The sequence below is a fragment of the Dermacentor albipictus genome, unplaced genomic scaffold (assembly GCF_038994185.2).
Source record: "Dermacentor albipictus isolate Rhodes 1998 colony unplaced genomic scaffold, USDA_Dalb.pri_finalv2 scaffold_13, whole genome shotgun sequence".
In the NCBI taxonomy this organism is placed as follows: Eukaryota; Metazoa; Arthropoda; class Arachnida; order Ixodida; family Ixodidae; genus Dermacentor; species Dermacentor albipictus.
Genome location: NW_027225567.1, coordinates 13,500,479 through 13,526,905, shown reverse-complemented (window position 1 = coordinate 13,526,905; position 26,427 = coordinate 13,500,479). Strand labels below are relative to the sequence as shown.

General features: G+C 45.9%; 2 protein-coding genes across 2 annotated transcripts in view; both read right to left on the bottom strand.

Annotated features, from left to right (window-relative positions):
- LOC139051664 (uncharacterized protein C05D11.1-like) overlaps positions 1-26,427 on the bottom strand; it is a 210,280-nt gene that overhangs the window by 149,519 nt on the left and 34,334 nt on the right. Inside the window, exon 8 of the mRNA XM_070528630.1 lies at positions 11,734-11,825. Within this exon, the coding sequence (XP_070384731.1) occupies positions 11,734-11,825 (92 nt within the window). The remainder of the gene's footprint in view (positions 1-11,733; positions 11,826-26,427) is intronic.
- On the bottom strand, positions 860-8,700 carry LOC139051671 (uncharacterized). Its single transcript, XM_070528639.1, has 2 exons — positions 6,833-8,700; positions 860-1,040 (listed from the first exon to the last, which is right to left on the bottom strand). The coding sequence occupies exons 1-2, from the start codon at positions 8,617-8,619 to the stop codon at positions 860-862; spliced, it is 1,968 nt and encodes a 655-aa protein (XP_070384740.1). The 5' UTR covers positions 8,620-8,700.

Below are 26,427 nucleotides of genomic sequence, written 5' to 3'. Positions count from 1 at the left end.
CATTGCCCCATTGACCGTCGCAACCATATTGAAAGACTGAGACAAGATTGTCAAGCTTCACTGGGGAATCGCAACTCGCTCCTACAAGGAAATGGTTGCAACTGGGAAGCTTTCAAAATGTGAACCAAGCTGCTCTTACGTGGTTCAAAGATTCCAAACTGCAAGACGTTCCCATGTCTGGCCCAATGCTCCAAGAAAAAGCCCACGAATTTGCCGATGCACTTGAAATAACTGGGTTCGACGCAGTATGGGTTGGCTTTTTCGTTTCTGCCAAAGGAATGGAATAACTTGGCTGGTAGTCTTGGGCGGGGAAAAGGCTGCTGACAAAGAAGGCGTGGATTCTTGAAGTAATGATCGTTTTCTAGAGGTGGCTGAATTGTACTCTGAAGACAATATTGTCAAGCACTAAGGCAAGAGCAAGCAGCAGTACCAGCAGCCAGACACCAAAAATGCCAGACACGAAGGGACGGTTCTCCAGTTGGCGCTGGATCTTTTTTTTTTTTTTTTACTTTGCGTCTTCTTAGCCATTGTTGCTGGGCATGCAATGCTGACCGTTTGCTGGCTCAAAACGCCAAGTGGCATTATTCCCTTCCCAATGAAGCATCGACTCGATGTGCAAACACAAGACGCACACGGAAAGTACAGAAATGAGGTAAAAAAAAAAAGGAAACGCACTAGCTCACATATGGACATGCACACGAGGCAAAAAATGTGTTCTGTAGTCGGGAACAAAGAAAAAAAACGTTCCGCAGTTCTTTGGAGGACGACACGACTACAGCAAAAAAACGACACTATAGATGTTGCGATACAAAAAAAAGGAAAGAAAAAAAGATTGTTTCACCAGTATACTATATTAACATCACTGCGTAAAATACGGCTTGAGGCAGACGACATGTACAATCTCTGGGCGTGGTAATCGGCGCTTGGGCGATGGCAGGTCTCTGTCTGGAATCACTTCATAGTTCACGTCGCTTACATGCCTTAGTACTGTGTATGGTCCGAAGTACTTGCTCAGGAGCTTCTCGCTGAGGCCTCGCCGTCTAATGGGGGTCCAAACCCAAACTTGGTCACCAGGCTCATAGATTACTTGCCGATGGTGGAGATTGTACCTTATTGCATATGTACACTGTTGCTGTCTTATGTGCACACGGGCCAGTTGACGTGCTTCCTCGGCGCGCTGAATGTACTTCTCGACGTTAGGAGCCAAGTGGCTGAGCTGGTCGGTATCCTCATATGGAATCATGGCATCTAGCATAGTTTGAACATCTTGACCATAAATGAGGTGAAACAACGTGAATCGTGTAGTTTCCTGCGTGGCAGTGTTGTACGCAAACAGTACGTATGGCAGGATTTCGTCCCACGTTTTGTGCTGCACATCCATGTACATAGAGATCATGTCTGCCAGTGTTTTGTTTAGTCTTTTTGTCAAGCCGTGAGTCTGAGGGTGGTATGCAGTGGCCTTTCGATGACTCGTGTAACTCAAATTGAAGATGTTGTCCAGAAGCTTCACTGTTCGTCAGTGATGAATGACGGTGGGCCATGCCAAAGCACGATGTGATGCATAAAAAACTGGGCAACTTCAGATGCTGTCTCGCGTGGTAGTTCCTTCGTCTCAGCGATACGCGTCAAGTAATCAGTTGCGACAATGATCCACTTATTGCCGGAGGAAGACAAGGGAAATAGTCCAAGAAAATCCATTCCAACTTGATCAAACGGCGTATGCGGAGGGTCGACGGGTTGTAGAAGGCCTGCAGGCTTGAAGGGTGGTGACTTGTGGTGCTGGCATTCATGGCATCCTTTCACCTAGCGTTTGGCGCAAGCACTCAGTCTAAGCCAGTAGCACAGTTGTCGTACCCTGTCCGGAGTCCTTGAGTAGCCCAAGTGACCAGATGTCGGCTCGTCGTGGCTGGCTAATAGGATGTCATCGTGAAGGGCTTTAGGCATTACTAGAAGATGTGGTTTGTCGCCGGCCCCTGTATTTCTTTTCTATAAGATGCCCTCTCGTAGGCAAAATGGCGACAACCATCGCAAAATAGGGCGAGAAATGGACGCAATGCCGCCTTCTAAGTGATCGATGATGGGTCTTAACTCAGCATCTGATAGCGTTTAGCGAGCAGATCCGGCCCGCTGCAGGCTCCCAGGAAAGCGCTGTCTTCCTCGTCAGGATTCTGAGATTGAACATGTGCTCGTGATAGCGTGTCACATCTTCATGTTTTCTGCCCGACCTGTATACGATGATAATGTTAAATTCCTGGAATCGCAGATTCCAACGTGCCAATCGTCCAGAAGGGTCTCGGAGGTGGGTCAACCAGCACAAAGCGTGATGATGAGTCACAACTTTAAGTGGCTGCCTGTAGAGATACAGCCTAAACTTTGTAGTTCCCCAAATACCCGTGAAGCACTCCTTCTCTGTGGTAGAATAAATGGACGCAGCGTGTGACAAAGTGCGGCTCAGATAGGCGATAACTCATTCAGTCCCATCTTTCCGTTGCACCAGGATAGCTCAGAGACTGATATTGCTGGCGTCAGTGTGTACATCCTCATCAAAATGACCGAGCACAGGAGGAGAAGACAATCAACGTTGTAGCTCCGCAAAGGCGGTCTGTTCTGCATTAGTCCAGAGGAATGGCACATCATCACACGTAAGGTGAAAGAATGGCTCTGCAATCTTCGAAAAATTTTCAATGAAGCGTCGATAATACGCACACAAGCCCAAAAATCGTCGGACACTTTTCTTGTCGTTTGAAGCGGGAAAAGCAGCTATGGCAGCAGTCTTCTTGGGATCGGGTCAAACACCTGCCGCGCTCATGAGGTGACCAAGGAACTTCAGTGCCTCGTAACCAAAATGGCATTTCTCTGGCTTAAGTGTAAGATCAGCTGATCGAATGGCTTTGAGTACATTCCGAAGGCGTCGAAGGTGCTCATCAAAAGTTTCCGAAAAGACAATGACATCATCGAGATAGACGAGGCAGCTTTTCCATTTGAGGTCAGCGAGAATGGTATCCATCATTCACTAGAATGTGGCTGGAGCAGAACAGAGGCCGAAAGGGAGTACTCTAAGTTTGTAAAGGCCATGGAGTCACAAAAGCAGTTTTCTCGCGGTCCCGCTCATCTACTTCAATTTGCCAGTAGCCACTTTTCAGATCGATAAAGGAGAAATACTTTGCATGCCTCAGCCTGTCCAGAGAATCGTCAAGACGAGGCAACGGGTACACGTCTTTCTTTGTGACATCGTTTAGCTTCCAGTAGTCAACACAAAACGGAAGCGTGCCATTTTTCTTTTTAACAAGAACGACTGGCGATGACCAGGGACTGCATGAAGGCTGTATTATGCCGTCTTGAAGCATTTCCTTCCCCTGCGTTTGAATAGCATGTTGTTTGGTCGGGGAAACGCGGTAAGGCTGTTGCCGTACAGCGTTTCGTAATAGATGTTTGACGTATCTTCGACGGCCGTGCAAAGCAAGAGTGGAACTCGAGCAACAGCTTGTGCAGGGGTTGTTTGTTCTCTACAGGAAGCATTGGACTAATGTCGCCGTTGCGTAGAGGTGATTCAGCAGTGCCGATTGCTTCGGAAACAAAACATTCAGTGACATCGGCGATCGGGACGGCGTAGGCGATGACAGTACCGGGGAAAAGGTGTCGGTGTTTGTAGCTGAAGTTCGTGACAAGAACCTCACAGTGGCCATCATGGATATCAATAAGGCTTCTTGCTACGCAAACACCTTGAGAAAGCAGGAGAGAGCGATTGCTTTCTGTGACCGCTTCACCGTGTAAGACTCTGTCATATGCCACTTGAACCACGACACTTGCACGCGGTGGTAATAAGACAGTGTCATCGATGACATGAGGAGACGCTCGAGGGTGTTTGGTGTTTGTCGTCGCTGCAGCGCTCTTTGTCGAGAAAGTGACGACGCGTTATCGAATGTTGATGATAGCTCCGTGCTCCCTGAGAAAGTCCATGCCGATGATTAGGTCTCAAGAACACTGAGGGAGAATGCTCAAACTGGCAACAAACGTAGAGCCGCAAATCTGTATTCGTGCCGTACACATGCCGAGTGGTGTGACGATGTGCCCGCCAGCTGTACGAACTCTCATTTGGTTCCAAGGCGTCATCACTTTCTTCAGAAGGGCGGCCAGTTTTTCGCTAATTATAGAATAATCCACTCCAGTGTCCACTAAAGCAGTCAATTCACGACCGTCGAGCAGTACAGGAATGTCCAAAGAAATTCTTCTTCCGTAATCAGCAGGTACTGTCGTTGTCTATGTATCTGTTGACCAGAGACGCCGTGAAGTCAAGTATTTATTCGGACAGCAACATGGACATAACAGAGAACAACGATTCAGTGGCTTCGCCTTATAAAGGGAGCATGGGTGCAGCCGAGGCATGCGATTGGCTAGCGATACAATAGCACATGTGAACAATGACCGCGTGCATCAGATACGCGGCGCACAGTAACAAGAGAATACGCTTGATAAACGTTGCACAGATACAACACTTCCCCTCCAACAAGATCAGAATCTGTCATACGTCAGACGATCCGGCTTCCGCTTATCACGAGCGCTGCGTCTGGGTAGCACAGGTGAACCGGCATCGTCTTGTTCTGACGTTGATGCACTTTGGGCTCCATGTGAGAGTGGGCCACCATCACTACGATCCAACACTGGCCGGTTTGAGGCGGGTGCAAGGAATCTTTCACTTTCAAGCAGTTCACTTGCATGTGGCAAAGGTACATCCTTTTCTTTCACAACACTACCAGGCTTTACACAAGAATGTCGTAAATGATCCGCGTGCACAAACCGCGTCTGTCCATCCACAACCACAAGGTATGTCATTGCCGATTTCACATCCACAATCTTCCCTGGACGCCATTTCACCTGTTCCCCACGTACTGAACGCACAAACACTCTATCCCCAACAGAAAATACTCTGGGTGAACTCCTCCTTTTGTTTGCACTACGTACATTACTCTCACATTTGGCATTTATTGCATCCTGCATATCTGGTTTCAATAACGACAACCTTGTGCGCAACTTCCTCCTCACAAAGAGTTCAGCTGGTGTTTGGCCGGTGAATGTATGCGGCGTTGTTCTATAGGCGAACAGAAAATTATCAATTCTGTGCTGCAGTGACCTGGAACTTTTATTCCTCTGGTCTTCCAGTAATTGCTTCAACAGCGACTGCTTTACTGTTTGAACAGCACGTTCGGCCGAACCGTTGGACTGAGGATGATATGGTGGAGTAAGCGTGTGCTTAACCCCGTTTGACAATAGGAAGTCCTCAAACTCTTTTGCACGAAACTGCGGCCCGTTATCAGTGACTACCTCTTTAGGTAGGCCATGACTTGCGAACAACGAGCGCACCGTTTCTATCGTGCTTTGCGCGGTCGTTGACGTCATGACTCTTATTTCCAACCATTTGGAATAGGAATCTACAGCTAAAAGGAACATCTTTTTTTCTTTTTCAGCAAAGTCTAGATGTATCCTCTCCCAACTGCTTGTGCACCACTTCCAAGATGAAAGCGGCGCTAGTGGCACCAAAGATTTTGTGCTTTGACAAATTTCACACTGCTTTACAGTTTGTTCCAAGCAGTTGTCTATCTTTGGCCACCAAACCATTGACCTTGCAAGAGCTTTCATCTTTGTAATGCCAATGTGTTGCTCATGCAACAAACACATAACTTCACTTTGAAGCGAATGTGGTATCACGACTCTGTTGTTCCACACCAAACAGCCGCAATCCACTGAAAGTTCAAATCGCCTCACGAAGAAAGGCTGATAATGAGCGTCCACAGCCCGCGGCCATCCGTGCCATACCATTTCACGAACAGCACTGAGAACTGGATCTTTCACAGTTTCACGCTCGATATCTTTCGCAGTTATAGGGAGTTTATTGACAGGCGAAAAATAAAAGATTTCTTCTGCCTCGTCACCGGCTTCCGGCAGTGGAAGGCGTGATAAACCATCTGCATTGGCTATCTTTGTTCCTGGTCTGTGCAAAATACAAAAGCTGTAGTTAGCAAGAAAAATTCCCCAGCGGTGCACACGAGCTGCAGCTACTGCATTTGTGTGGTGCTTTGCTTCAAATATGACTGTGAGCGACTGGTGATCAGTGATTACACTGAAAGTACGCCCGTACAGATATTTATGAAATTTCTTCACTCCAAAAACAACTGCAAGCGCTTCTTTTTCCACTTGCGCGTAGTTATGCTCAGCAGGAGTCATCGTCCGCGATGCAAACGCGATCGGTCGCTCTACACCCTCAACCACGTGCGACAGCACTGCGCCTAAGCCGTAAGCAGAAGCGTCACATGTCAGCTGTATTTCCTTCGTTACATCATACAGTTCCAAGACCGTGTCTTCACTGATCAAATTTTTACAGCGACTGAAACATGCGTCACACTGGCTCGACCATTTCCATGTGCTGCCCTTGCGCAACAGTTGGTGGAGAGGCTCTAGCACATTTGCTAGGTCAGGCAAAAATTTAGCGTAGTAGTTTACTAGGCCCAAAAATGCCTTTAGCTGAGTCAGATTACTTGGTTTTGGCGCTTCTCGAATCGCCTTTACTTTTTCCGCTGCTGGGTGTACGCCATGCTTGTCTAGCTCGTGCCCCAAGTAACAAACATTTTCTTGGAAAAATTTGCATTTCCCTGCGTTTACACGAATGCCGTGCTTACTAAGCGCTTCTAGCACTTTCTGGGAACGGTGATAGCACTCCGTCAGGTTTTTACCTGCTATTAACACATCGTCCAGGTAACAGGCTGTCCCAGGTATGTTTTGTAAAACCTGGTCCATCACGGCCTGAAACATTGCGGGTGCGCTTGCCACTCCATACGGCAATCGCCGGAACCTGAAAAGTCCCATGTGCGTATTCACCGTGAGCAGTTGCTGTGCCTGCTCATCCAGCTCAAGCTGTAGGTAAGCCTTCGACAAATCTAGTAAGGTGAACACGGTCCCTCCAACCAGTGACGCGAATATGTCTTCTGGCAGAGGCAGTGGATAGTGGTCAAGTTCAATATCCCGATTGACCGTGACTCTGTAATCGCCACATATCCTAATTTCTTTTCCTGTTTTCTTTGGCACGACAACTAGCGGTGTAGCCCAATCACTGTGCCTGACTCTGTACACCACACCAGCTTTCTCAAGGTCACGCAATTCATTCTCCACTTGTTCGCGCAAGGCATATGGTACTGGTCTCGCCTTACAAAAAGTTGGATGCACATCGGTTTTCATTCGTATACTACCAGTGAATCCTTTGATAGAACCATAGCCTGGCTCAAACACATCACCGTACAACTGTTTTAATTTCTTTTCAGCTTCCGCAGCTACCATCTGCCTGCCCTCCTGTACGTTATCCACGTCACATTGCAACTGCTGAACAGCATTTTGCAGGTCAACTTTTAGTGTAGTCATCCAATCTCGACCTAAAAGTGTCGGCATGCGGGCTTCATTTTCTTGCTTTGCGACTATCAGAGGCAGATCGTAGCTTCGGTTCTGATAAGACACATTGACCTTTGCTACGCCTTTCACTTTGAGTGCAGTGCCATTATACACGCCTAGACGCACGTCGTCTTTGGAACATGGGTAATTTGGAAAATTTTCATCAAAGTCTCTTTCAGACATTATGGTCACAGCTGCTCCCGTGTCTAGTTCCATCGGAATCTCCTTGCCGTTTACTTTTACTTTAAGCACAATAGGCGGAGAGCTATGAACTTGGTTAGTCGTACTAACAGTCAGCAAGTCTGTTGACGGCAAGGTCTCCTTAACTTTGTGCACGACCTTAGTTTTGCACATTTTCGCTACATGCCCTGGCTTCGAGCATTTGAAGCAGGTACTTTTGAGAAAAGGACAACTCACTGGCGCGTGCAGTCCGCCGCATCCATGACAGGCGCGAACAATGCCTTTCCCACGTTGCTTCCTTGGACCGTTTTGGGGGGCACGCTGCTCGCTGCTAGCGGTCTTCGTCGCGTGTCGCCTGCCTTGCGTGGTGGGCTCCCGATGCCAGTAAACGTCGGCAGGACTGGCGGTTGACCCCTCCGGTAGCATTTCTCGGGTGTCTTTCTGGGCCGTTTCCAAGGCGGTGGCAATCTTGCATACTCGCTCCCAGGTGACTTCGTCGTCTGACAAGGCAAGAAGGCGGCATCGAATCGAATCCGTCCTGAGTCCAGCAATCAGTCGATCCCGGAGCGCTTCTTCCAAAAAGCTTCCAAACGAGCACGTTGCAGCCAGTCTTTTCAGCTCGACGATGAACTGTTTTAGGCTTTCGTCCGGCTCTTGCTTTCGCTGGTAGAAGTGATACCGTTCGGTAACCACTGACCGTTTTGGAGCATAGTGCTTTCGGAGAGCTTCTGTAGCTTCTTCGTACTTGACTTCCGTTGGTTTCTTCGGCAGCAGCAGGCTACGCAGAGTCACGTAAGCCTTTTCACCCAGGATTGTTAAGAAGACTTGCAACTTCTTACTTGAGTCTATTCCATTGGCGGTTGCATACAGGTCGAACCTTTCCAGGTAGACTTCGATATTGCCAGAGTCTGGGCAGAACTCGGCCAAAGATCCCAGGGTGTTGGTCATCACTGATGTCCTCGCTTGCCGTGGCGCCGTTGCCGTTTCCTCAGGCTTGGTCATTGCTTCTGCCCGAACGATCCCATCTTCGTCGCCATGTTGACCAGAGACGCCGTGAAGTCAAGTATTTATTCGGACAGCAACATGAACATAACAGAGAACAACGATTCAGTGGCTTCGCCTTATAAAGGGAGCATGGGTGCAGCCAAGGCATGCGATTGGCTAGCGATACAATAGCACATGTGAACAATGACCGCGTGCATCAGATACGCGGCGCACAGTAACAAGAGAATACGCTTGATAGACGTTGCACAGATACAACAGTATCGTCGGTCCGCGTACGCGTCAGTAGGGGTCCTTGAGCATGTCCAGACTGAGCGGCCTTGCACCCGAAGGCCACTGTGCTTAGTTTTCCCGGCGTGGGCTGGGCAACCAACCCTGCACCATGCTCGAATACATACGGCGAGTCAGAGAAAACGCCCCTTGCCGCGGCGAAGGGGAGCATGACTGGTACCGAGCTGATAGGGATCCGCGCTGCTGGGCAACGTATTCTTCAATTTCAGGAGGACACTGGCCGAACCTAGGACGTGGCGAGTTTGCTGAGAATCTGCGTAGTCCAAGCTCTCGATAGGAGCACTGTTGGTAGACATGCCCAGCTTCGCCACAGTGAAAGCAAAGGCGATAGCGATCAGGTGCCCACCACATGACTGATTTCTTTGGGGCCTGTAAGTGATCCTGGTAATATGAGACCGCTTGGTCAGGCTGTAGCATGGCCAGGCACGTGGTGCAAAGCGGGGAGGAAGGTGGGGCAGGTTACCTCAAAGTTTGCGAATATGACTTATGGGGGCTGTCAGTTCTTAGCAGTCGAGCTTCTGTGTTGAAGGGTGGTTCTCTTAGTGCGTGCTGGACTTCGTCACGGAGAACGCTGGACAAAGAGCCGAGCGTCAGCTGTGAAGGTACCAACAGTTTTTGGAGTTCTTCGCGGATTACGTACGAATGAGTTCTAGAAAGAAAGCGACGTGGCACCCAAGAGCTCCAAAGAAGTCCGTAGGTGAGGCAGCGTTCACTTGGCGTTCGTATGTAGGTGCCCGCTGCTGAAGAGTCCTTGGTGACGGCCTCGGAAAGAAATTCTGACACAGACTTGGGAGGACTGCGCACAAGACTGCCGAACAGCTGCTCTTTTACTCCACGCATTAGGTACCGCACCTTCTTTTCTTCATACATGCTGGGGTCGGCTCATCAAAAAAGACGCTGTCATGTCCTTGACATACTCGCTCTTGGCGATCAGGGCTCGTATACGTCTCAAGAAGCCGGTGTTTGAATTCTGCCCATGAAGTTTGGGCATCTGCACGGTTCTCATACCAAACACGTGCGCCATTGTTAAGGCTGAAATATACGTTTTTCAGTTTGTCTATGTTATCCCACTTGTTGAACGCGGCAACACGTTCATAATACATCAGCCAATTTTCAACATCCTCATGTATGGCGCCGTGGAAGGGATTCGGCATTTGCGGATTGAGTAGCATACAATGAATCGGCGCTGTGCCTTCCATACCGGTTGGGGTGGTTGGAGCTGCCATTTTCTCTGGGAGGAGTCCAAACTCAGGGTCTTGTCCACGGATCCTTCTACTGGCACGGTGTACAGGCGTAACCACCGGTACGAGGCTGGAGCTCCTGCTGCTCGGAGGGGTTTGATGCATAGATTAGATTACCCAGCACCTCCACCAGTTTGACACGCACTAAGGCAAGAGCAAGCAACAGTACCAGCAGCCAGACAAAAAATGCCAGATATGAAGGGACGGTTTTCCAGCTGGCGCAGGATCTTCTTTTTTTTACTTTGTCATCTTCTTCGTTGTTTTTGTTGGACACGCAATGCTGACCGTTTGCTGGCTCAAAACACCAGGTGGCAATATTTTTAACGCGAATGAGACCACATGCTAGACCGGACAATGCACTTCAAAGGGCAGCAGTGCAAAGGAGGGAAGAAGTTGAATCTTTGCGTGACAGTCCTGCTCTGCTGCAATGCAACAGGCACAAAGAAAATTAAAGCGCTCAACATCGGTAAATACGCGAAGCCTCGCTGCATGAAAAACGTCATGTTGTTACTGTATGACTACCGCACCAACAAATGAGCCTGAATGACCAGAGAACTCTTTTCCAAGTGGCTCATCAAACTCGACGAACAAATGAGGAGGGATTACCGAAAAATTCTACTGGTTATCGACAACTGCTCTGCTAACATTGTGAATGTTCACTTGACGCACATTCGCTTGGAGTTTCGGCCGCCAAACAACACGTCCTTGCTGCAACCCCTAGACCAAGGCATTGTAAAGAGTGTGAAAGCAGAATTTTGTAAGGGCCTTGTGCAGTGGTTGTTTATCAACCTCCACCTAAAGCAGCCGACTGCGATCAATATTCGTCAGGCAGCAGAAATGCTCACAGGAGCTTGGTGGAACTTGATGGCATCCACCATTAGCAACTGCTGGCAAAAGGAAGGGCTTGTCAAAGCGCCTGTGCAGCTTGAAGATGACCTGTAGGTGATCAACAACAACCCAGGAGACCTGTGGACCAAGGTTGCGGAACTGCTGCCCGCCGTCTCTTCTTTCGACAACTACGTGGAGGGCAACAGCATAGCACTAACGGTGGCGGACCTGACAACCAAAGAGATTGTTAACTGCATTCGCGACATCTCCAGTGACGATGACGACCCAAAGGAAGGCAACTGTGGGTCACCGAACACAGATGAGATCATGTCGAACATTGATTTTTTAGCGCACATGAGCAAAGCTCACACTTCTAGCACTCGGCGCAATGACGTACCCGATGAGGTATTGCACAAAGTGGAAGATGTAGACGCATTCCTAATCAGTTGTGCGTGCTGCACGCGCCAGAAGAACATCACTGATTTCTTCAAATAAAGCAGCTTTGAAGTGAGTGAAACATTTTTATTCGAGCGTATGCTTGTCTGCACATGCGCCTACTGCCAAGGTACATCATTTTCATTTCTAGGTTTGTCCACTGGCTTATAACCACCAACTTTTTCATTGCAACAATATTTCAAAATAATGAACCATTTTCGGTGGTCCTTCGTGATTCGTTATATTGAGATTTGACTGTACTATAGAACACTGTTATATAAATAAATACACACATATTTAAAAAACGAAGGTCACTCACGTGCTCTTGGTCATTCTGAGTTTTCCTTTGGCCACATTCTCAAAGCCAAAATAAAAGCAGCTTTCTTTGTTTTCCATAAAACTTGCTTTTACCTGGAAAAGGCAAGCAGGGGTGGGAGTGCTGGAACAGCTTTGGCACAAATTTTGAAGCAGCAAAATCTTAGATTTTGGAGCAGAATGCATCTTGAATTTGTAGCAGGGTAAAGAGGCAAAAGAAGTCATTCTTGGAGCTGCAAATTACAAACAAGGAGCAGTGCAATGAAGTAACTGCAAATTTTTACACTAGTCCTTCCTTTTTGTATTAACTCATGCAGTGTTTTTAAAAACTATCCAGAGTTGTCATATAACCGACTTCACAGGGTGCTGTGCTCCGCTTTTTAGTTATTATCAGATACAGCTCCCCCCTCCCCTCCTCCACCCAACATCAGCGCACCAGCTCGTGGTCACCTACATTTGAGCGATGACTCAAAGATGTGGGAAACAGATTGCCTCGTGCCTTCTCACGATATTTTACAGTCATATGCGACATGATTCTATATTGCAAAATACTGTGCCAGTTACCGATTGCAACCTTAATAGCCAATATAATCATGATTACGTAGCAACATTGTAGCGTCCATACAGTGCAGACCGCCCACTTCGATCTGAATTTGCGCTTGTTACTAGCTCTTTGCCCTGACAGCAAAAAATAAGTGGTATAATCCATCACCACTAGGTCTCATCTCACACTGAGGCCAAAGCATTAGGTATGTTTTGTCATAATTATTAAGGTCAGCTGTTTATTTTGATGCTGCTAGGACTACAGAGTCATCGCCAATCTGTAAAAGTGGTTGGATTTCCAGCTAGGAGATGGTACTGCAGCATTAGGAATGGTGATGCACTGACGATGCGGAATGCTATAAAGGCCTAATTGTTCAATGCATTATTAATTTACTACTCCGCTCTAGTATGGTGCATGATGACAGTGATGAGCAAACACCAAATAGATGCTGAACAGACGATGCGGCGCAAATGAACAATTATAAGGGCACTCTTTTACTACTAGCTAAGAAGACCAGAAGGAACTGCTGATAAAGCGTATAAATGAAGCAAGGACCCGCTGTCCCATTCATGTAAACGCAGCTTATGGTTTAAACAGCAAAACATTTGTTGCGTCAATCCACCAACTACAGATCATGTATTGACAGGATGGCAAGCAGACGCTGAGCCGACGCAGCAGCGCAGATGAACACATCTCGAGGGGTATTCAGCCTTCATATTGGTTAAGAAGTCCTGCATCTTCCACAGCGTTGAAAACGACTTGTGAGATGGAGTACAGTGCGATTTCTTTAGGCCCGTCAGTCTGGATCAGCACAATCATGTCCATGCACGCTTCTTCCATTCACGTTTCCACGTTAAACAAATTATTTTTTTTTATGGCTTCATGACACAGATGTCGCAACCATCACGTCACCACTACATTTGCGGTGCGTCCCTTACTAGTGCGGTTGACGCACTTGCGATGCGGTAACTCATGGATTTCAGTGTAGCTTTGTATTAAAGGGACTCCCATTAGCTAAAAATAAACTTTGACACTTTGTTTTAAACAATTCATAGTGCCTTTTCAGATTCAACAAAGGCGGTAACATTCTTGCAGCATGGACACTTCAAACGGCTCTCAACCAAATGTCCCTAGCCTCAAATAAGATGTGTGCGCTGCAAGCGACATGCAACCCATTCAAAGCTCTCGCACTTACTTTTAGGGCACATGTCCGCGCCGCGGTAAGCGAAAAGACTGCACACAATGAAATAAACATATTGAATTATTTAAATGAGTATCAACAGTTGCAGTGTGAAAAGTCATTCAAAAGAACCAAGATGTCTCCCGATGCTGGGTGACTGAGCTAGCAGAGCTCATTTGGTCTGCCAGCCCCACTGACAGGAATGATCATGCACTTACTTCTATGCACATGTTGGCGTATCACGGTATAAGTATGAAGAAATGCAACTCATAGGTCCGTGACAAAACATAAGCATGGGTTTGTGGGCACACTAATAAGGTCACACATTCTCACACATGAATGCAGCCAAACGGAAGGCTGGAATGACATGAGACTATCACTGTGGTGGCTCCAAATATCCTGAGGATGAAGTCAACAAAATCCAAGCTATCTGACTAACTAAAAAACTGGCCTGAAAACGAACCTTTCACGGTCATGTTCAGTGTTTTCGAGCAGCTTGTGCGCGATAGGCGATATGCAAAATTCTGCAAACAGGCTTTTTCCCACACAGCTAACTTGACCTAACCAACATGGCCATGATGCCGCTAGTAGCACTGTTACAGCTGAGACATGCATTTTGAAAGCTTAGACAGTGCAGAGAACAGAGGGCGGCAGAAGTGATGATACCACCCCACACGTTCATACTTAAATTACGATTCTAGCTTGAGGTGCGCCATGTTGGTTAGGTCACACAATGTCTGTGGTGAAGTGCACCTGCAGGTCTTGCATCTTCAGTAGGGGCAAGTGAATATTTGAAGTCATGAAAGCAAATACGATATTACAAACTAACTATTCATATACAAAACCACATTAGTTGGTATTTTCAAATATTTCAAACTAACGAAATATTTTGCAACAACCGAGTGTTAAAGTCTGGTTAATGTTCTCCGTCTGCTATACAAAGTATTGCAAATTAGCAGAAGTGAAGCAATGACAAAAAGTTTTCAAAGTAATGCAGAAATAAAATGGGTAATTCAAGCTATGTTTATGGTTTTGCAGTGGAAGTCTATATGACAACCTGTGATTTTTGCTTGTAGCCTGTCATTTAATGTTTTTGCCAGACTAGTCACGTCAGGTGAAAATAAGTGATATTCGAAATTATAACGTGAGAAATACTGAAGAAGCCGTAAAAAATGGATGCAGCCTGAAATCAGTGAGAAGAAAACTTGGCATAGGACAAACCAAGACATATGCACTGAAGGATGAGCAGGGTAATATCATCAGCAACCTCGAAGGTATAATAAAAGCAGTGGAAGAGTTCTATTCTGACCTGTACAGTACCCAGAGAACACGGGAGCACTGCATCCGAAACAATAATGAACAGGAATACAGAAACTCCTCCTGTAACTAGAGATGAGGTCAGAAGGGCCTTGCAAGACATGAAATGGAGAAAAGCAGCAGGAGAAGATGGAATAACAGTTGATTTAATCAAACATGGAGGAGACATAATGCTAGAAAAACTGGCGGCTGTCTATACGAAATGTCTATCGACTGGAAGGGTCCCAGAAAACTAGAAGAATGCAAACATTATACTAATCCACAAAAAGGAAGAAGTTAAATAATTGAAAAATTGTAAGCCCATTAGCTTACTCTCAGTATTATATAAAATATTTACCAAAACAATCTTTAATAGAATAAGGGCAACACTGGACTTTAATCAACCAAGGGAACAGGCTGGCTTCAGGAAGGGATACTCTACAATGGATCACATCCATGTCATTAATCAGGTTATCGAGAAATCCGCAGAGTATAATAAGCCTCTCTATATGGCTTTCACAGATTACAAAAAAGCATTTGATTCAGCAGAGATGTCAGCAGTCATAGAGGCATTGCATAATCAAGGAGTACAGACCACTTACGTAAATACCTTGAAAATTATCTACAAAGATTTCACAGCCACTTTAATTCTACACAAGAAAAGTAGGAAGATACCTATAAAGAAAGGGGTCAGACAAGGAGACACAATCTCTCCAATGCTATTCACTCCGTGCTTGGAAGAAGTATTCAAGCTATTAAACTGGAAAGGTTTAGGAGTAAGGATCGATGACGAAAACCTCAACAACCTTCAGTTTGCCTATGACATTGTTCTATTCAGCAACACTGCAGACAAGTTACAACAAATGATTGAGGACGTTAACAGGGAGAGTGTAAGAGTGGAGTTGAAGATTAATATGCAGCAGACAAAGATAATGATGAATAACCGGGCAAGGGAACAAGAGTTCAGGGTCACAAGTCAGCCTGTAGAGCCTGTGAAGGAGTATGTTTACCTAGGTCAACTAATCACAGGGAACACTGACCATGAGAAGGAAATTCACAGAAGAATAAAAATGGTTTGGATCGCATACGGCAGACATCGTGAGCTACTGACTGGAAGCTTACTGTTATCATTGAAAAGGAAGGTATACAATCGGTGCATTTTACCAGTGCTGACATATGGGGCAGAGACTTGGAGACTCACAAAGAAGTTCGAGAACAAGTTAAGGACCGCGCAAAGAGCGATGGAATGAAGATTGCTAGGCATAACGTTAAGAGACAGAAAAGGAGCAGTTTAAATCAGAGAGCAAATGGGTATAGAGCATATTCTAATTGACATTAGGAGAAAAAAATGGCACTGGACAGGTCATGTAATGTGCAGATTAGATAACTGTTGGACCATTAGGGTGACAGAATGGGTACCAAGAGAAGGGAAGCGCAGTAGAGGATGGCAGAAGACTAGGAGGTGCGACGAAATTAGGATTATTTGCGGGGTGCTAGTTGAAATCGGTTGGCACAGGACGGGGGTAATTGGAGATCGCAGGGAGACGCCTCCATCCTGCAGTGGACATAAAAACGGGTGATGATGATGATGATGATTAGGAGGAGGAGGAGGAGGAGGAGGAGGAGGAGGAGGAGGAGTCACGTAGCAATTATATCTTTTACACATGTTTTTCTTGCAACAGGCCTTTTTACATATGTCTATGACACAGAAGTCCTGAAGTAGCTTTTTTTTTTTTCACAACTTCTGACGTTCTTTTTTCACAACCATTTATTTAGTGTTTTTGAAACATTAGTCATAGAGCAGCCATTAATTCTTGGAAAGATGGTTTGCAACAAGGCTCTAAAAATGTTGAGAGGCTATTCGTGCAGATTTTTATTAAGAATGTATGATCTTCTGTATAGAACTGACCTTTTCTGATAGTTAGGTGCCTCTTTTGCGCTAGTCAGTACAGGCATGGTACCTAATTATACCTAATGCAATATTCCTGTTGGAGACACATGCATATGCATTTGACTACTCAATATTCAATACTTACTATCCTTATTCGAAACTAATTTTTACTAATTTTTAGTTTTGGTACAGCTTGGTGCGGCAAGTGCAGGATGTAGAAGTGGTAGGTAGGGTAAAGTGCAGTGATCACAGCTTAGTGAGGGCTAGGATTAACCTCAATTTGAACAGAGAAAGAGTAAAAGTGGTCATGAAAAGACAGGTCAACTTAGAGGCAGTAAGGGTAAAAGCAGAAAATTAAGGGTGCTACTTGCAAACAAATATGCAGCCTTAGAACAGAGAGATGATGATGATGACATAGAGGTAATGAATGAAACCGTAACAAGGCTGGCTTCAGAGGCAGCGATTGAAGTGGGAGGCAAGGCACCAAGGCAACCAGTAGGCAAGCTCTCCCAAGTAACAAAGCACCTAATAAAGAAAAGACAAATAATGAAAGCGTCCAACTTAAGAGATAAGATAGAATTCGCGGAATTGTCAAAACTGATCAACAAGGCGAAAGTAAGTGGTATTCGAAACTGTAACGTGAGAAAGACTGAAGAAGCCGTAAAAAATGGACGCAGCCTGAAATCAGTGAGAAGGAAACTTGGTATCGGACAAACCAAGATAAATGCATTGAAAGATAAGCAGAGTAATATCATCAGCAATCTCGAAGGTATAATAAAATCAGCGGAGGAATTCTATACTGACCTGTACCATACCCAGAGGACTCGGGAGTACTCCATCCGAAACAATAATGAACAGGATACATAAACTCCTCCTATAACTATAGATGAGGACAGAAGGGCCTTAGAAGACATGAAATGCGGAAAAGCAGCAGGAGAAGATCGAATAACAGTTGATTTAATCAAACATGGAGGAGACATAATGCTAGAAAAACTGGCGGCTCTCTATACAAAGTGTCTATCGACTGGAAGGGTCCCAGAAAACTAGAAGAATGCAAACATTATACTAATCCACAAAAAGGAAGAAGTTAAATAATTGAAAAATTGTAAGCCCATTAGCTTACTCTCAGTATTATATAAAATATTTACCAAAACAATCTGGAATAGAACAAGGGCAACAATGGACTTTAATCAACCAAGGGAACAGGCTGGCTTCAGGAAGGGATACTCTACAATGGATCACATCCATGTCATTAATCAGGTTATCGAGAAATCTACAGAGTATAATAAGCCTCTCTATATGGCTTTCATAGATTACAAAAAAGCATTTGATTCAGTAGAGTTCCAGCAGTCATAGAGCCATTGCATAATCAATGAGTACAGACCGCTTACGTAAATACCCTGAAAAATATCTACAGAGATTCCACAGCCACTTTAATTCTGCACAAGAAAAGCAGGAAGATACCTATAAAGAAAGGGGTCAGACAAGGAGACACAATCTCTCCAATGCTATTCACTGCGTGCTTGGAAGAAGTATTCAAGCTATTAAACTGGAAACATCATCATCATCAGCAGCAGCAGCAGCATGGTTATGCCCACTGCAGGGCAAAGGCCTCTCCCGTACTTCTCCAACTACCCCGGTCATGTACTAATTGTGGCCATGCCGTCCCTGCAAACTTCTTAATCTCATCTGCCCACCTAACTTTCTGCCGCCTCCTGCTACGCTTCCCTTCCCTTGGAATCCAGTCCGTAACCCTTAATGACCATCGGTTACCTTCCCTCCTCGTTACATGTCCGGCCCATGCCCATTTCTTTTTCTTGATTTCAACTAAGATGTCATTAACTCGCATTTGTACCCTCACCGAATCTGCTCTTTTCTTATCCGTTAACGTTACACCCATCATTCTTCTTTCCATAGCTCGTTGCGTCGTCCTCAATTTAAGTAGAACCCTTTTTGTAAGCTTCCAGGTTTCTGCCCTGTACGTTAGTACTGGTAAGACACAGCTGTTATACACTGTGTATAAACAAAAGTGTATAAACTGGAAACATACAAGTGCAAACATACAAGCAAACATGCAAACGAAAACCTGTGCACCTTTCCTTTCGAGGGACCCCCACATCCAGTCAGAGAGTCAGGGTCACACAGCACAAATGCACCTACGTAGGGCAAGCTTGTGTGCAATGTCACCTATTATGGCACATGCATTCGGTAAATCATTCAATGCAGAAAGCGCAACACTGCCCCTGAAAGTGTACCGTGCAACAAAAAAGGAAGAGGATAGATAAATAAAGGAGGCACGGCTTGTGACGTAAACATGACGCAGTCCCTCGGCTCTGATGTAGGAAATGGCAGGGAAGGAATGTAGCTTGCAGATGCTAGTCGAGGCAAACGGCGAGAGTGTTTTCATTGCCAATGAAGCTTGCCTTCTGGCAGCATGTCAACGCTACATTTTAATTTCTTCCCTTTAATAAGAACCAATATGAAAAATTATTGCGGTTAAATGCTCCTAGATGACTCCTTACAACTTCCAGTATACTATAAACAAAATTTTCAATGGCACCTTGTGAGGGATGCTTCAGAATTGTTTTGGATTTAGAAGTGATAGCACATGGGTTCATGTGAAAGCATGAGAAATCAGAGAACATGATATCAAATTGTGGTGATTAATATGTGTCTACACCACTTTTTTATTTAAACAGCTATATTAAACAAGTGCCTGTGACAGCACTGTTTTAACTTTTCAGGTAGATTTCTGGAAGAGGAAAATTATTAGGAATGTGAAAATACTTGATTATACGAATACAAATCAAACAGTAAACGTTCAAATTTGACTCACAAATTGAATATTTAACTATTCGGTTTTTCAAATGTTGCGGTCAAAGACTCAGCAGAGGTCGGTGCCTTGATGGACGCAGCCTTTTCTTTTACATAGCACGCGGTCTCTGCCAGCACAAGGTTCGCCCAGGTTAACAGAAGTGATCAAAACATTTCCCATACGTGACATGAACTGAGGGAGATGTAACAAAGGCAGTGCTTAAAGCACAAAAGCATGTGCGAAAGTTGGACCAATTAGCCACTGGACAGCGCGCAGATCATATTGGATAAGAGTGTTCATGCACACAGTTTGGAGCTTTGGAACTTGCTACTCGCACTTACGGTAGTTGCCGGATGGTTTGCTGTGGATCCTAATGCCACTTCAACGGCTGTTGAATCCATTTATGTGACCTGGGGACCAATCGCCGATGAGCCACCCATATGAACATATTAGCAACAAGATTTCTGCATTAGCTTGCAACCAGTTATCACATTGGTCAGCAGCGAATTTTCATCAGAGGCATACTGCCTAGGCCACTAAGCATAATTGACGCTGCTTCATTGGGTGTCAGCCACTGAAGTCATGGTTTGGTGCTGAATCGTTGCAGATATATTCACAATGGCCGCACGACACTTGGAATGCTGACAAACCAGCTCGCCAACGAAAGTGCATGTATGGAATGCCACCAAGGCTGTTCATGACCACCTCTCATTGCGGACGGTGTCTGTAGATGTACATAAGTCTATTCTTCTATCTTTGAGCAACCCGCTCCAAGACTAGCTTAGAAATGACACGGCAGGTGCAAAAGTGTCATGCGACTAGTGGGTAGACATGGATGGAGTGGCACCCATTGCGTGAACTTGCCGTGGACATCTCGACTTCAGAGCCTTCAAGAAGTAGCAAACAAAACCCAACATGACATCTGCTGAAAAGGCACCTGTTCTTTACTGTTGGCGCCGAACACGGCCGACCCATGCTGCACATACAATGTCTACACATAGAGTGAGGAGACATGATCCATGGTCCATGCTTTTATCTGTCATGTGGGTTGGCCTTAGGGAGCCGACTATGACCAAAATTAGAACTAGCTTTGAGATACCCATTCCCAATGTCAGCCAAAAAAAAAAATGCCTTTGTGCTGCAGGTACTTTTTATGCGAATTGCTAGAGGAAGTACTGAATGTGAACATTCAAGTAAAATCAATCTGGTTGGGGAATACCTGAAATTAGACAAATAAGGTAAATATCAACTATGTAAGTTTATCATATTATTATCAGAGTCCTTCCGACTCCATCAGAGGTGACTTCTGGAAGCCACAGCAGCTTTTTATAGATCCAGCTTGTGACACTGGAAGTGGTTCCCTGTTGTGGCAACCTTGCATAGGCCCTGCATGTAAGGTTGGAGACAACGCGATTGTGCTGGTGGCTGCCTGAACATGCTGTGATTCAAGGTAGAGCCTCTTTGCAGGATCTTCGCAGTCAGAGGGATGATGACCCCACCAATATTACCATATTTGCTGGATTCTAACCCACCCTCGATTGTAATGCGCACCTGTTTTCCATTACCAAAAAAAAAAGGAAAAAAATATTGCCCTCGATTGTAATGCACACCCGTTTGCCGCAACCTAAAAAAGGCAGTCCTTTAGAGTACCGCGCACCTTTCTTTCATACAGGAATACAACTTTCATTTGGAAAAAGAAAGATTTACCCTCAATTCACTAAAGTTGCAATAAATAAAAAAGTAGCTGTTTCGCCTGAAACGCAAAGCATCGATTACAATAGCAAATTAGTATCTTCAAGGGGAGTATGGTAGCGCGATTAAAAGATGGGACAAAAGAAGACACATAGAGACACACCAAGCGCTAACTTGACAATGTGCTTGCACACACAGCGCTAACAAGTTAGCGCTCTGTGTGTCCTTATGTGTTTTCTTTTGTCCCATCTTTTAATCGCGCTACCGTACTCCCCTTGAAGATGCATTACCAACAAGCCGACTTGCAACCCTCACAAATTAGTAGACAGCTTTACGAAAAGTAAGGATGGTAGCTTTATTGGCCGTATAAACTTTTGAACACCCGCTTTCTAACTGAATTAACAAGCATGGTGTCACGTGCACACAAGCGAACATGAACATGTCTCACGCAATCACCGCGGAAACTCTTTATCAAAATGCTGGAGTGGGGAAGTGCGGTAGCAGAAGCGAGCAAATTGACCTTTGTGTGGCCTCTTGCTTCAACGCGCACTAAGCAATGAAAACAAAGCGCGGTGCGCCTAGATTTGTAGACTCTGTCTCCATCACAGATCACTTTCAAGATAGGGACCGCGCAGCCACGTTGTACGTAGCAGCCACCGGAGTAGAAAGCTTCTCCTGTTTGCACCAGTCCCTCGTGCAAGTTTCGGGAACTCCAACGCCCGTGATGTAGCCCCATTTCCATCCGCCTCCGCACAGGTGATCACTTTCCTTTTAATTGCAGCATTGTGAAAAACTAGGCATGTCTTTGCTGTCGGCACTTCCATGTTGATAGAGCAAAAGTGGAAAACAAGAAGATCGGGAAGATGGACGGTGCACTAACCTAAGCACACGTGCTATGGCACGTAGAGGAAGCTATGGCAGCTAAGCTTGAAGCGCGTGCGAGGTGGCCATGTTGAAATTTCGATGGCGATATGGTAATGCACATTTAGGGTCGCACTCGATTCTAACGCGCACGCAATTTTTGGACCCGTGGAAAAAAAGTGCGCATTGGATTCGAGTAAATACAGTAACTCTGTAGTACAGTGTCTCACAGCGTTTAGTGTTTGGTCACCACACTGTGCTGGCTGTACATGCAATGGAGTTCATTTCTGTGCTGCCACAATGCTTCATGAAGGTTTTTTGTCTCCCCTACACAAGTCGCGGGGCAATCATTGTAAATGGTTTTGTAAATACAGTGAAAGCTCGTTAATTCGACTTCCGTTAATTCGGAAAATTCGATAATTCGGCCTTCGCGCCTGGTCCCTACAATTATATATAGGAGTCTGTGGGACGAAACTCTTGTTAATTCGGACGGATTCCAGCCCACCTCGGATAATTCAGACGATTTCGGGCAGCCACCGGGGCTCAAAAACGAAAATACGGCAAACGCGGCACAAAAGTGATACCCAAACCAACGCCTCGCTGCCCAAACGCAGCATCGTCATTGACATCAAGTAGCTGAAACTCGGCCAATCCAATCCAATTGGCTCGACTTGTGGCTGGATGGGTGCTTTTTTTGTTTTTGCATGTGTCACGCTACAGTGTACTAGATAGGGGCAGTGTGTTCAGACGGCGCAGTGCGCCATGCACCGCTTTGAAGCCGGGAGCGTAGACAGGTCCCGGATGTATGCGGCGGCGCTGCAGTCGCACGGGCTGTACGGACGCGTTCTCCGTGTGCTGCGTTCTGTGGTGTTGCGGCCAGTTTCAGCGTGCTTGCCGTGTGCTTGCTCTGAAGGGCTCTGAAGGAATTCCTCGAGTTTCTGTCTCGTTGGGAGTCACATGCAAAAGGATTGCCATTTGTTGGGCGTGTTGGTAGACTGACTTGCAAAGCATATTTAGCGCCAGCGAACAAGGACAGAAGGGAGACGACACCACAGTGCGCTAACTTTAGCTTGACTGTCAAGAAACACCCGCCTATTTAACTGTGCATGGGTTAAATAGGTGGGTGTTTCCTGAAAATCAAGTTGTTGAAGTTAGCGCATTGTGGTGTCGTCTCCCTTCTGTCCCTGTTCGCTGGCGCTAAATATGCTTTCCATTACAAAAGGACTTTGCGGCTTGAGCCAGTCGGCGGCAGATGGGCTCCGTGTGACATTGTGCAGCACTTTGGCTCTGTTAGAATACTTGGAAGGAGAGGGTTTTAAATACCTATTGACATCTAGACTAAGACAATAAAAGTTGGAGAACTTCTTTTGAGGTAGTCGTGCGGATCCAACGATCACCCAACGCCGCCTCAATATTTAGTTGTTGTGAATTGCCTTTCTATATCTTGGCGAAGGCAATGCAAACAGGGAACACAGTGGTCAGTAAACATTTGGTATCGCTACTTAACTCACCTGATAATTCTGACAAGGAAGGGGACGTTGCGTCACAATTGACGAGTTAGTTGAAGCTGGAAATCTTACGCTGGTATCAAAGGCTAAACGTTACTCCGGCAGAGCACCGGGCTTATGTGGAGGAAAGGAGCGGTGATCGCCTCATCCGTTATGTATGGCAGGGTGTGTTGCGCAGAATTTTTTTGCTCGTAAGAAATGTGAGGACTGCCGCTCTCTTCTTTTGCAGAACTCTAGTGTCAGTAGCAGTCTCAAAATTCATGAAATTTGTGACAGGGGAGGATTGCTGTATCCGTCCAACTTGCTTTTCGAAGCACTAAAGAAACTTGAGGGAATATATTTACAACCTTCTTCCGCAAAGAGGAGCTTTGCAGCGACAGTATAGTTGATGTCATGATTCTAGTGAAAGCTTTAAATTTGGCTATGCCATACATGCTGCAAATTACATGCTTATGATTTCACATCAGCAGTTGTGCGTTTTTATGTCCTAACAAGGCTGCACTTTTACGTAAAAAGTGTTAATCAGTGAAGAGAAGCATGACGAAAAAAGAAATTGCACTTTAAAGTTAGCAATACTGTTCTTAGCAGGCTGGTACAACATATGTATGCTGACCCTTCTTTGTCTTTTTCATCTGAATGCACAACTTTTTCTGGTGCATTCAAAAAGCTAATTGTGTTAATATAATTAAAAATGAATGAAGTAATTTATTTGCGCATATTAATTCCGCTGTAGGTCTCCATTGTTTGGGTAGGAATGTACTTGCACTGTTTTTCTGTGTTTTGGCATACTGTGTGTAGTTTTGCAGAGATGCCTTTTATTTAGCGTCTTTCCTACCTGTTTTATTCCTTCCATAAAAATGTAGGGTGTCAGTGTGTCTCATACTCGCACATGAGCCTGACGTTCAGGAACACTTCATGATGTAAATAAAAAAAAATCACGAATAAACTTATGTAGTTGCGGGAGGCTCGCGAAACAGAACGAGGGACAAATGCTTATCGCGAAAGAAGGTAAATGCCAAGCAGGGAAGCTCTTTGGCTTTGGACTATGTACGTGCATGTTGTTTTGCCTTCTCTTCTACAACAGGAGCTGAGGAACTAAGCGCTTGACGTTGGGTCGCGGATGCCCCGGCCGCTTTCTTATGAATGCGAACCGCAAAAGAAAATGTGTGCACCTGGAATCCGAGTTGGTTTAAATCAATTCGATGTCCTTTACTACGGCGCTATTTGCAGCCGACTCTTCCGTTCGAATAATTTCCGATTACGTGGCAACGTGGTTCAAAACAAATTTAACGGCTTACACCATTACTTCTGTGTCTGCAAAACCTTTGCTGTCAGGTTAATAAATGCGTCTAATGGGCGTTGAGATGCGCTAGGAGTGCACATACAATTCATCTCTTATGTGTAGTGAGTTTCGGGTATGCATCTTAACATCCGCCTAGCATTTGCACGTCTATTTGATTGCAACAGAAAACAATTATCAAAATATCAGCGTGCAGCGCTAGCACTGCGCCGTACGTTCCGTACAGCCCATGTTCCTACAGCGCCATCTCGTGCTATCTACATGAAGCGCCTCAGCGGCGAGCGCTTCCTGAACACACTGCCCCTATTCTAGTACACTGTAGTCGCGCGGCCATTTTGTCACTTTGTTGCTGTTGGTGCGCTACATCCTTGCACGCTGTTTTGCCGAGGACCGCTGGATTTTGCACAGCTCAGTTATTGAACTTTATTGCTGCTTTTCTGTTGTGCGCCCGTGTCACTACATTCTCCGCCGATGGCAACGCCGGCGAAGCGGCCGAAATACGAGGCAAAGGACTTGGCTACCAAGGTGGAAATTTTGCGGGCCCTGAAGGACGGACTCTCTCGACAAGAAGCCATGAAGTACGACGTGAAAAGAAGTACCTTGAGCACGTATGTGAAAAATGAAAAACAGATTCTTCAGGCGTTCGAAAGCGAGAAGTTTCGAGCGTCACGAAAGCGTCTGCGAACAGCAGCTCATCCAGAGTTGGAAGAGGCTTTGCTTCGGTGGGTGGTCGACTCGCGTAATGCGAATCTGCCATTGAGTGGACCCCTCATCATGGCGCAAGCCGAGAGGTTTGCACTGATGATGCATATCGATGCATTCAAGGCATCGGAAGGGTGGTGCGTGCGCTTCAGAGAGCGACATGGCCTCGTTTTTAAGACTGTGTGCGGCGAAAGAGGCGCTGTCAACGAAGACGTTGCCAACAACTGGAAGAACGCTCAGCTGCTCGAGCACATCGCCGCCTACGATCCAAATGACATATTTAATGCTGATGAAACAGCACTTTTCTTTAAGGCTTTGCCAGAGAAAACTGTGACCATGAAAGGAGATCCGTGCATCGGTGGCAAAAGATCCAAGGAACGCGTCACCATTCTTTTAGCCGCCAACATGACAGGAACAGAGCGCTTGCCGCTTGTCGTCATTGGAAAGGCACAAAAGCCACGGTGCTTTAAGAACATGCTTGCTCTTCCGGCGGAATACCGAGCGAATAAAAAGGCCTGGATGACGTCGGAAATTTTTCGTGGCTGGTTGCAGAAGTTAGAGCGACAGTTTTCCGCAAAGAACCGCAAAGTGTTAATGGTGCTGGACAGTTGTAGTGCACATAACAGTGTCACCGGAGTGGACAACATAGAAGTTGTTTTCTTGCCGCCGAACACAACATCGGCCCTCCAACCGATGGACCAAGGCATAATTCAGTATGTCAAGACGAAATACAGCAGGCGTGTGCTGGAACGGATGCTCCTGTGCCATGAAGTCGGCAAGCAGTACGACGTGAATCTTTTGAGCGCGGTCAACATCCTTGCCTACGTTTGGCACAACACGCCCGCGCACATCGTCGCCAACTGTTTTAGACACAGTGGCTTCGTTGTGCGTGAGCCTGACGATGATGCA

Excerpts from the sequence above, each read along its gene's own strand:
- LOC139051671 (XM_070528639.1), bottom strand. The coding sequence starts at position 8,619 with ATGACCAAGCCTGAGGAAACGGCAACGGCGCCACGGCAAGCGAGGACA. Across the intron at positions 1,041-6,832 it reads TTCAGGTTCCGGCGATTGCC|ACGGCGAGGCCTCAGCGAGA; the intron begins GTATGGAGTGGC and ends GACCCCCATTAG.